We start from the raw sequence: 12,049 nt of genomic DNA, 5'->3' as shown, positions 1-12,049 counted from the left end.
TTTTCACATTCGAAGAAGAAAATAATTTAAAATAATTATATATAATAAAGATTTAAATTAGTTGATGGGTTAGAGAGAAAATGATGAAATTTCCTTTAACGTAGACATATATTAATACCAAATTTTCTTACGGAATAAAGATTCATGTAATAAACACAATAACATGTTATTCTATTATCTGTTTGGATTAGCTACAAATTGGGATTCTTTACTGTCTCCTATTACAGTATAACACGGGAAAACAGCAATGGAAGAGTTTTCCAAAAAGATTGCTTTTGAGTTTTTAAAAATATACTTTCAAAAAACATTAAAATGTCACCAATCTGGCCGAAAATCGCCATCTGCCCAAAATCATTTACCTAGTGATAAGAGGTTTCGCCACAGCTCAAAGAGAGCAATAGGTCTTAAGCTATCTTTAGGGCTCTACCTCTGTTTTCTGAAAATTAAAAGCTCTTCTAATAAACGAATTAATCACACAGGAGTGAAACCAGTGCACATAAAATAAGGACTTTATAAAGTATTACATTATAAAAAATACAGGACACTTTTAGTAAATACATAAATAAAAAACAAATACATAACGATGAAAATTACACAGAATACAAATACATAACGATGCAGAGTACCCATAAAGCCAAAATAAAAGTAAAGAAATACAAATGCATATACGAACTGCAAAAATACTACAAATGGTACTGTGTTTATCAAATACTCATCAAAGCGTACTACAAATAATACTGTAGTTGGATGTTTGAAATGTTGAAAACTTTATTTTTTGATTGTAAAGTGTTATTTAATCGAAGTTATGCATCTTATTTACTTGATAATTTTCCAAATTGCGCTTGTTTTTGACTTTATTATACGACATTAGTGAGATCACAGTAAAGCTGTATAATGTTGATAGAAATAAAATGGTACATAAAAGGAAAACTGATTTCCAGAAAGTGTAGAAAAGCATGTTTCCAAAAGAAGTAGCAGAATATTTGCTTTCTAAATTAATCTCTTTGAAACCAAATACCTGGTCAGGAAGAAAGAAATTTGTATTTCCAGTTTCAGATGCATATAGTATGCTGTTCAAATAAAAGAGTTTCTTGCTGTTGGATACGTATAAATTGCGTAAGATTACCATATGCATTTTGCTTTTTTATAAATTTAGAATTTGGTGAACTAAACTCTCTGGATAAATGTTTCCCATGTATGCACAAGAAATTCCTTTCAGAAACTATTACATGCTACCTCTACCAAATTGGGAAACTCTGGATAATGAATTTTCGCTACAGAATATTTTATTGCTGATGAGCAGTTTGAAAGGTTGCAACACAAATCTAATCTCTTCTAAATCTAAACAAATTTATTTCATCAATTAGAAAATATGCAGATAAAATATTTGAAATAGCAAACATCCATTCTTTTGGTAATCGTCTTTCAAAACTACTAAATGATGTATCAAACGTTTTTATGCAAAAAGATATTGCGTAGGAAGTATTCTGTTCGTAAAAGTGAGTTTTGAAATCTACAGATCTCATTTTACAGTTGTCTTGCAGTTATGGACATATTTTACTACAACCATGTAACCTCAGTGTAGACAATCGTTAAAGCTATAATGAGAATAATTCCATTTTCAACCGATAGAGCTTGAAAGCTTAGAGTAAAGAATTTTGTAGAATTTTAAAAATCGATGCTTCAAATTCAATCTTTTTAAAACAAATATTACTCTCTGAGCAACTTTCTGGAAACATAAACTGTATTTCTTAATCGAAATAATTTTTGTTCCACTTATTAAACGTATCAAATATCCATGTTATTCGTATCCCATTCGGAAGGACATATTAAAAGTTGAATCACAAACAAAAGAACTGAACGTCCTATAAAGAAAACGAAAAGACAAAAATTCTTGTTTCAAATCCGGCAGTGTAACCGGATTTTCGACACCTCAGCAAAAACAAATTTATCCTCTGTCACCAAGAAAACACTAGAACAATAAACTGAGTTAACGTTTTGGTCATCAAAGGTATCTCAAGAAAATACATAAGTATCTCAGAAAGAATGTATCTTAATCTAGGGAACGTGATTAGAAATAAATGTGTCGGAGTGCTGAAATTCCATAGTGTCCTAACAAACACTTAATGCATTTGCAGTTATTCACTGGACAAATTTTCTTGTCCGATTTGGCACTTTTAACGTGTTTAATTTGTTATTTTATTTGATAGATAATAGGAAAAAGAATAGCATTTTGGTATGGTTAACAGTGAAATTTAATTTTTAATCATTTTTCTGTAATTTTAAGGATGACTTCAACTCTTCATTTGAGGAACTGTCTGTGTATTATTAATTTGTATCATACTGCATTTAAAGTAAGCGGACAAATTTTCCACTATTCATTTCATCTTTCCATAGACCCACTCACCAGGTTTGCGGATAAAATCGCTGAACACTACAGTTACTTGAATTCACATCCAAGAGAATGAACTGGCTGCATGGGTGTTTTCGTTGTTTCCCAGTGTATAACATCAATATGAACCAATTTCGCTTAAAATGTCTTCTAGGAAAGCATCCATCCCCTTAGGAACATAACACTAATGTGCTTTGCTTAATCGAATAAATCAGATGGGCTTTCCATAACTGATCGTTCGTGCTTGGGCAGTTAAGACCACAGAATAATGGTAGTTTGTACGGTTGTTTTTCCCTGTATCAGAAAATATTCACGGTTTTCCTTGTGTGTAGCGTAACTCTGAACCATTTTCTATTAGACGTATTTGTGCGGGGACATCTTTATCACATATTCATCAAAATAGTATATCGAATGTTCTACATATGCTTTGCCACTAGCTTTCACTGATCTAGTCTTTCAAACTTTAAATTTTGCTTGCGATCGTTTCGGGAGATATTTTTAATTCCTTGTAAGAAATAAAAGGAAATATTGTAAATAAGAAAAATTTCGGGTAACATATTTCAACAGAAATATCCATTTTGACAGTTCTCGAATATATTTAGACAATTTTTTGAGCGTGACATTTGTGTGTACGGACAAAAAGAAGGAGTACCTTCTCAGAACGGTTTGTAAAATGGATTTAAAATGGATTCAAAAGGAATTTTTTTCATGACGTCTGTATGTATGCATCTCGCATAACTCAATGATTAGCCCTAGAAAGTTCAGATTTTGCATGCGGAGCTTCTATAACATCTAGCTGCTCACCTCCCTTTTTTACTGCTATCTGCGGATCCAAACGCATATGTGCATAACTGCATCTTTACCTTGAAAATCATTTCCCTGCCTTTACTTTTGCAACCGTTTGTCGCAGTCATATTTGACCAATTACAAAAGTGTTTTAATGATGAAAGTATTCATGTTTGGGCAATGTAAAATTAAAACAAATCTATAAATAACGAAATTTAACTTTTAATGCGGTTTCCTATGCTTATATTTTGGAAAGTTTTATATACGTTATGGAAAAATAACGATAGAAGAAGTTCGCTTGCCATACAGTAAAAATTGACCAGGATTAATTTAATTTCAAAATTTGCAATTTTTGCTTTTATATCCAAATTCTTTGAGAAATCGGTTAAATAGATTATAATAATGCCAGGAAGTACGTTGAAATAAAGTGCAGCAAATTATACTCATAATTTAATAGGCCGTATGAGGAAGTCATCAGATGTTCACATCAGATTTTTTAATGCTGCAGTCATGCCATGTTTATTACACATATTGCCCTTTATTCTTGTAATTTCTTCTTGATTTCCTCATAATCTGTTTCTACCTATTCAACGAGTATTTTTATAAAGCACAACCTGTTTCACTTGTTTGTAAGTGATATTATCTCTTCGCTTCCTTATTAAAAAATATATATTTTTTTGATATTTTAAAATTCTGTATCTCGTATTTAATTCACAGCCTTCTTTTTCATTCAGAATACCTAACAGAGAAGTTATTAACTTCTAATTAAAAAGGGTATGTCTTTGTTATTCCGCTAATATAATATAACTAACTATTTGGTGTCGAGAACTATATGCTCACAACTACAAAAGAGTAAAAACGCAGCAACATGGATTCCTCCAATAGTATCAATTCCGAAATAATAAACATTGATATTAGCTTGGTCGTATATCCACTGGAAATAATTCAGATGTTAGCAAGATCTTACCGATGAATCTTCAATCTATACTCCCTTTTTAATACAATGGCAGGCATTTACCTATTCAGCACTGGCCACTCCTTAGACCAGAAGTGGTGGCCATTTTATTGTTGAGGCACCTAATAGGCGACCACAGCTCGTCGTATATCCACTGGGAAGAATTCAAATATTAGCAGGATCTTACCTATCTTCACTCCTTCCTTTTTTTAATCCAATGGCAGGAATTTGTCTTTTTAGCACTGGCCACTCCTAAGACCAGAAGTGGTGGCCATTTTAATGTAGAGGCACCTAATAGACGACCGCCGTTGCTTCCTATAAAGGGTCGGACAGTTTAACATGCCTTCTCCAGAACTCGAACCCAAGCTCTTTCGTACCGCAGTAGGCTCCCTTAATCACTATACTGTACTCGGAGAGGGAGGTTCGCCTTCCTTCTCTGTACTGCGTACCAATGAGCGGCGTGGAAGCACAGAACTACTTTGAATGAAACTTTTGAAACCACTATACTGTCTGGGCGACTCTTCACCCACTTTCTCGTCTCTGAATATGACACTTAAGCTGCGTTCAGACGGGAAGCGTAAAGGGCATAAGTGGTTAAATCCGAACTCCGTTGCCAAGGCAACCGGTCTGTGCTACGTCACAAAATCTGGTTTAGGGATCGTGGCATAGGGTTCAAAGTTTTCAACTTTACGCGGAGTTTAGAATAAGCGTCGACCAATCAGAGCGAAGCTAAAACGAATCTGCAGAAGATTTCGTTGTTACAAAACAAGCAGAGCGCTCGCGGGAAATCAGTCGAGCAGAAGAACAGCGCGGGGAAGTCGTAGACACATCCACGCATGCGCAAATTTAGCTTGTCTCATTGGCCACGGCTTACACACCGTTCTCGCAGGTGTGAATGGAACTCCTGTAATTTATGCCCTTATGACTACACCGCCATCTGAACGTAGCCTTACATAACTTTGCTGTCTCTTAAATTATGATATGAATGATGAAGAGATGTGCTATCATTATTTCGAATCCGAACCCACATGCCTGGCTTATGTGACTATTATTTTGAACATAAAAATTGCAACCACAATATTTCAGCTTTAACAAAACATATTTCTACCAAGCAGAATACACTTTAACATTTAGTCGTAGAATTATGGTTTCTAGCTAAGAACTGAAATAATAAGCAAGTAATTTTGGCCTGTATAATTTTTATCAAGTAACGGATTTTAGTAAAAAATTAGGAAACTTAATTTTTTATTTGACATTTAGAGCGAAAATGTGATGACTAAACTCTCACTTTATATTACCCAAGATGTATTATAAAATAATAAGCTCTATGATAACACAGAAAATATTGTGAAATCGGGAAATTTTACGATAACTTTCCTCAAAAATAGTCGGTGAAAATCATTTAGGGATCGTATAAAAATTTAATTATGTTACACAAAAATTGTCTAATTTTAACATTTCTGCGAGTTAGAATTTGAAGTCTGTGCTTCTATATTAGTACATAACTAAAGTGAGAGGTATTGTTTTGAAACTAGCATTGAAAACTTATTTACGCAGCTGACTTCCACATTACTTGTTCACGTTATTCACACAAGCGTTATTCTTTAGCTAATTCAGCTCATAAATACATGTATATTGCTGATATTTAACAAATACGGGGCATGCATAAGAATAAAAATTCTATATAAATTTTTACAAAAAAGTGTCAAGTGAGCAAAATTTTTTGTAATCTGACAGCCTGTTAACTAATTAAATTTTTGTCACCCGTTCTTTTCACTGAGGAACATTGCGACTGACAGCCTATTAAATATGCCTGATTTTTCACCTACAAATATATACGCAATCAAGCGATAATTTACGTGCACAATTTTAAACATCCTCACCACGATGAGAACTCGTCAGATGAATCTAAGCAAAGATCTAGTTAAGCATTTTAAGTCATTCCAAGAGAAATTAAAACAATACGAAAAATAATATCTTTTTATCGTGTACTAAATTTGCTTATCTTAAAATTATAAATCAAAGTAATATTATATACTTTTAATGCTACAGGCAGTTTTTTATAGTTCATGAAAAACAATATAAAAAACAAGAACTGCATAAATACAGATGAATACCCAGACGCGTTTATACGCGCAAATATTTATTATATATACAATTCCTTAAAGCAGGGGCTTCGAAATCAAACTGCATGCGAAAGTAATGCTCGATCAGACATATTTTAAACAAAATTAGCTTTCAGATTTTACATTATACCCTAAGGGGCTTTTTTTAACGTTTTGTATGTAACCTTTATTTATTAAATATAATGTTCTTTTCGAACTTAAGCCATAAAATTCAGTTCAACAGAAATATCGCAAAATGGTTTTAAAATGAGCATAGCTTCAGAATTTCCGATACACAGTCTCGCGCTCTGGAGATACAAATGTCTTTTTGCGTACAGTGTTTCCAATGCTCGCTTTGAAATCGTTGAGTCTGTTAATGGAAAATTCGTTTAAGGTTACAAAATATGAAATCGATAAAAAAACAAATTTCAAATTCCAAATTTGGGGTTCCATGGGCCCATATTCTAGTGGAAACGTTCAATATTCAAAATTTGATGGCTCTAGGCACTGTTGTTTCACTACAATGCAAGAAACATGCGTATATTTATGCATATTCTTCATTATTTAATTTCATTAAATATAATACAGGGCTCTAATAGTTGGTGGCAACCCAACGCAAAATGCCAAAACGAAATTAATAATCCTTCTTGACAAATTGCCCCGTTGGACTAATAAAATAAAATGGAAGTAAAGAAAACTTCAAACAGAACAATTTACAACGGATAATATAGAGCAATATTGTTACTCGACGATAGATATCAAGTGTAAATAATTTGCGATGATACTGCATTAATTATAGTAAGGAGAGGCAATATACTAAGTTTCCATTCGAAAAGCGGTCGAGATCAGAAAATTAAAACCACATACGTACATAAAACACAGACACGTTAAATAGTATCTAAAATACTTTACGTACGTAAAATACAGAATGCTAGTTTTCAGCTTTGAATATTCTAAAGCCAAATTATTAAAATTTTATCTAGCGTGAAAATTCAAATAAGGCATAATATTAAATGAAAGTGCAGCTAAGAATTTAACACTCTAATTCCAGCTTTTGAAAGACGTGCTATCGCGATATGGCTTCTGCATAAAAAATTAGTAATTATGTAATGTGATAGAGAATCAACACCGATAGTTTCTTATTCAAGAATGTTATCAGAACACAGTTGTGGGAATAAATTTTACAGTGTTACCATAGCAATAAAAGCCGCAAATATTTTCGAAAGTGCTCTTTTACTTGATGTTGAACGTGAAACTTTAGTTTTTGTCTTTTTAATATCTGATACTTTTGAATGGAGTTTATAAACTGATTGAATTAATAAGATTTTAAACAGAATTTATAAACTGATTGAATTAATAAGATTTTAAACAGAATTTATAAACTGATTGAATTAATAAGATTTTAAACAGAATTTATAAACTGATTGAATTAATAAGATTTTAAATAGATTTTTGTTAATAGGCAGAAAACTGCTTTGTATATGTGAAATAGAACCTATATGGTAATAATTATCTCTTTGCGCCTTAGTAATGAAAAGTAAATTTTATCTTGAAAATATTTCTGGAAATAATTGTGCAATACAATCAAAGTATTATGTTTCTGAATTGAGCGTAATTAAAAACGTTACTGGACTATTTTGCTCTCCTGCGGCGTTCTGAGTGTTTTCCATTATTAATTCCAATAAAGTCATAATTTTTCTGTGCTCTCAAATTTAGTTGATTTTAACTATGCTTAAGCAGTTAAATAATAACATGAATATGTATGTAATGTACATAAGTATTCGAAAAAAAAAACAAGTGTAAAATTAATCTTTGAAACTTTTAACGCGCATAAACTGAGGCAAAAAGTAAAAAGATATAAAAAATGAAAGTAAAGTGCCTAAACAAAGCAGATTTCAAAATTTTTTAATTTAGAAAATTTTCCTCTTTACAGGGAAATAATTAAAATAATCAAATTATGCAGATAAATGAGAGATAGAAAGACAGGGAAAATTCTATAAATAGCAAAATAAAATACGATATAAAGGGTTTTTTTTCTTACTACTCTCATATATCTGCACAATTTAACATTTTTATTTGCATACAGTAAAATCACTAAATTAAACGTTTTTAAAATATACTATGTTTAGTATGTTGTATTTTATATTACAAGTGTATTTAATTGCTTAGCATATGTGCATATCTACACATCTTGCGTATGTCTTGATTAAATATATTTCTTCATATATTACGTAACACTGTAAAAGAAAATTTCGGTGTTTCAGACATGATTATAACATTTTACAACTCTCAAGAATTTAAACAGAATCATTGCATACCTTTCATTGCAGTAACGGTTAAAAACAATGATTATTATTTATTATCTTCTGTAATGTACCACTGAATATTATTATGTTTTTAATAAATATTGGTGTGGATATCAGGATAATGCCATGCACCCATAAACATTTAGCAACCATATTTTGAACTACCTATGTTAACCAGTCTTGAAACTTACAAACATGCACTTTCCCTAAAACGTAAACTTTTAACGAATCATGAGGTATAACACAAAATAAACACGCAAACTGTCATAATATCGCTTTGTCATTTTGTTTGGTTTGCTTGAGCAGTATGTGTATAATACCATCTATGCATTTTACTATATAATTTCTGTTTTTCACAATTTTATCGTATATTTATAATATTTGACTGTCATAGTAATATATACCTACAGACCATCACAAGAAAATGAATTTTATTTTTAAATTGATCTTTACAATTTTATCACACCTTTATTTTTTCGTAAGTTCTTAATTGCAGTGAAGTAACGAAAAAACTGTTTTTTGTTCGATAAGAGAATCAAAACTAGAATTTTGAAATAAAAATGACAGCTTTTAAAAATAATACTTACCCATTCCAGAGTCCAAACCTTTAATTCTATGCAAACAATTCAGCAAAATTAATCCAAACCAAGGCAGCATGCTTGTTAAAATAAACTTTCTGTTATAGTTTAAAAATTCTCCCGAAACTAAACTGTCTACAGTGCATTCATTCTTCTTCCGGTACTTTTATCGACAAAGTAATTTTCATTAACTTGCAGGCCAACACACATTAAAAAAAGTTCGGAAAAGTTGAAAACAATAGTTCGGAAATTCCTCAAACGGCACGGCTCATGACTGATCTGAAATGTCACAAAGCATGCAACTTCGAACGAAGAAGAGAGATTCCGAAATACCACGCATTCGAGCGCTCTGGCATGGAAAAGCACTGGAAGTGGAAAACTGGTCGACGACGCACGAGATAGGACGAGTCTACTGTTTGAGAGAGAGGCGAAACAAAAATTCAATGTCTGCGAGCAGTACTTAGTTTTGGGGTTAAAGTAGAGAAAAAATAAATACATGAAGCGAAAAAAAAAATAATTTCCTGAAATCTTGGATAAAGAAGATTAAACAGAATTGTTACAACTCCAGGTTTATTTTAAGAAATCTTAAAGAAAAGTAGTATTGCCCCCCCGATAAAAAGGGTTTAATAGCATTTTTACGACAGTGGTAAGTAATTCATTTATAAGAAACAATAGTCACTAAAATGTATTGCTTTAATCCTGAATTGTAATTTCTTTGGCTTGCTCATTTTATATTGGGCAATAAATCATAGTTCACTTTGCGAAAATATGTGCACTGATGTATCAAAAGTAATGCAAATGCAGACTGGATTTCAGCATGAGCTACTTGCGAAAAAGAGGGAGAAAATAAATAAATAAATGTTTATCATGTTTATCAAATAAATAAATAAATGTTTTTATCTTATGGGAATTTTAGTTGGTTCAGTTTATTGAATTAGGGCAAAGAACTCGAGGGCTATCTTGTCAAAGTTATACTTTAGTGGAGGAATTTCTAAGAGAAACTGGGTGGTGGGGAAAATCACGAAAGCGCCCATTTAGCCAGCCCGTTTACCGGGGTTCAAACTCCGGTCCAAAGTACCAGTGTTCAGCAACTTTGTCGTTCGGGCGCTGGCGAGGCATGTGAAATTCATTAATGAAGCTTTATTACAACACAGTAATCTTGAAAACTTTAGTTAAATTGAAGTTCCAGTCCTTCCGGTTATTTCAAAGAATCGATAACTGAAACGTTTTTCCTATAATGTAATTCGATTTCAACAAATATTAATCTGCTTTGAAGAATAAAATATTTTTGTCCGTAAAATGAAACCTTTAGCAACGTAACCAAGAAATTTTTTTTTCAGTTACCTCTACACACAATTAATTACCACTAATACAAAATAATTAAATTAATTTTCTTGCTTACATTATCCCACATCCTGCTCATATGTTGTTATTATGTCCATATCTTGTTTTTAAATGATCCATATCTTGTTAAAAAGAAATCTTTTTACTTCCTTCTACGAAGTAAAAAGGAAGTATTGTAATCGCGAAAAGTTTCAAGCAGCATATTTCAACGAAAGTATCCATTTTGACCGCGATCGAATGCAATTTAACGATGTTTTTGCGTGATATCTCTACGTATGGACAGAATAAAAAACTCTTTTCCTTCAAAAAAATTATAAAACTGCTTTAAAATTAATTCTGAAGAGAATTTTTCGTGGCGTCTGTACGAACGTATGTACGTACGTGCGTACGTATCTCGCATAACTCAAAAACGAGTAGCCTCAGAACGTTGAAATTTTTTATATAGGACCGCTATAACATGTAGATGTGCACCTCGTATTTGGTTGCAATCGGCCGCACCAAACGTATATAAATATATTTATATATATATCCACTCTGTCACCCGGCTCAGTGATCTCTGTTTCTTTACTCTTATATGTTTGTAAATTGTACATTTTTTGCTTTAAAAATGACTGAATTGTGTTGTTTTTATCTTCCGGTTAAGGATTTTATGCCTTTAGTAAATCTGTGTGCAATATTTTTAGAATTATCAGCAATTTTAAAGTTGTTTAAGTGCCGCTAAGCCTGTTTTTAATGGCGGCCATTGATGTTTACGTTTGAAACAGCAGACTAGTGGATTTGTTGCCAATCTAGAGAAACTTAGCTTCGCAACAACAAAGATAACGCATTCATTTATTATTGCCAATTAAATCATGCTTAAGTCTTTCTGGAATTTTTTCGAGGAAATAAGTGTTTGAAATTTACTTCGTAATTTTTAATATAGATATTTTGAGTTTTATGTATTTTTACCTTCTCGCGAAGTGAGAACTGAATTAATTAAATGAGAAATACTCAATCGTCTGTGAAAAACTGTTTCTTTTTTGTTTTGTTTGCTTGATTTCTTTTATAGATCATTCTAGCTTTATTATAGTATTTGAATAGAACATGTGGCAACGATTAGATAATTCCATTTTTTGAATGATATAAATTTTGTGCATTATGAGTTATAATATGAACGAAATATGTACGTTAACTGTTATATAATTATTGGATTATATAACAGTTAAAACAGTTAACTTAGTTTCCGTTATATAATTATTATATAAGTTAACTGTTATATAATTATTAATACTGTTAAGTGAATCTAGCGCCAGAGTGTCGCTATGGTAAAGAAATACTGGAGTGAATTTTAAAGAATGCATTTATTCTATTGTGGTTTATGCGCTGTCAGCGAAGTAGATATAATTCAATCTAATAAGTTTAATTGAAATGCAAGAAAAAATGCGTATAATTTAATATTCCAATACAAGGAAGTCATGTGGTGTACACATCAGACTTTTTTATTTGCGTAAAACAAATATCTAAAACTAGTTCAGTTCAACTCAACTTTAACTGAGATATTACCTTTACAGCATAGCTTCATAAAGTGTATAACTGCTTTCTCT

At 31.6% G+C, this 12,049-nt stretch overlaps 1 protein-coding gene across 1 annotated transcript in view; it reads right to left on the bottom strand.

Moving 5' to 3' along the window:
• LOC118182172 (protein turtle-like) overlaps positions 1 to 9,466 on the bottom strand; it is a 553,469-nt gene extending 544,003 nt beyond the window's left edge. The window contains exon 1 of the mRNA XM_085818215.1: positions 9,132 to 9,466. Within this exon, the coding sequence (XP_085674341.1) occupies positions 9,132 to 9,201 (70 nt within the window). The 5' untranslated portion in view covers positions 9,202 to 9,466. The remainder of the gene's footprint in view (positions 1 to 9,131) is intronic.
• Between the last annotated feature and the right edge of the window lie 2,583 nt (positions 9,467 to 12,049).

Source organism: Stegodyphus dumicola, chromosome 6, assembly GCF_044657685.1.
Source record: "Stegodyphus dumicola isolate Sdum_Otavi_A_Nest chromosome 6, ASM4465768v1".
NCBI lineage: Eukaryota > Metazoa > Arthropoda > Arachnida > Araneae > Eresidae > Stegodyphus > Stegodyphus dumicola.
This window is presented reverse-complemented; position numbering and strand designations above follow the sequence as displayed.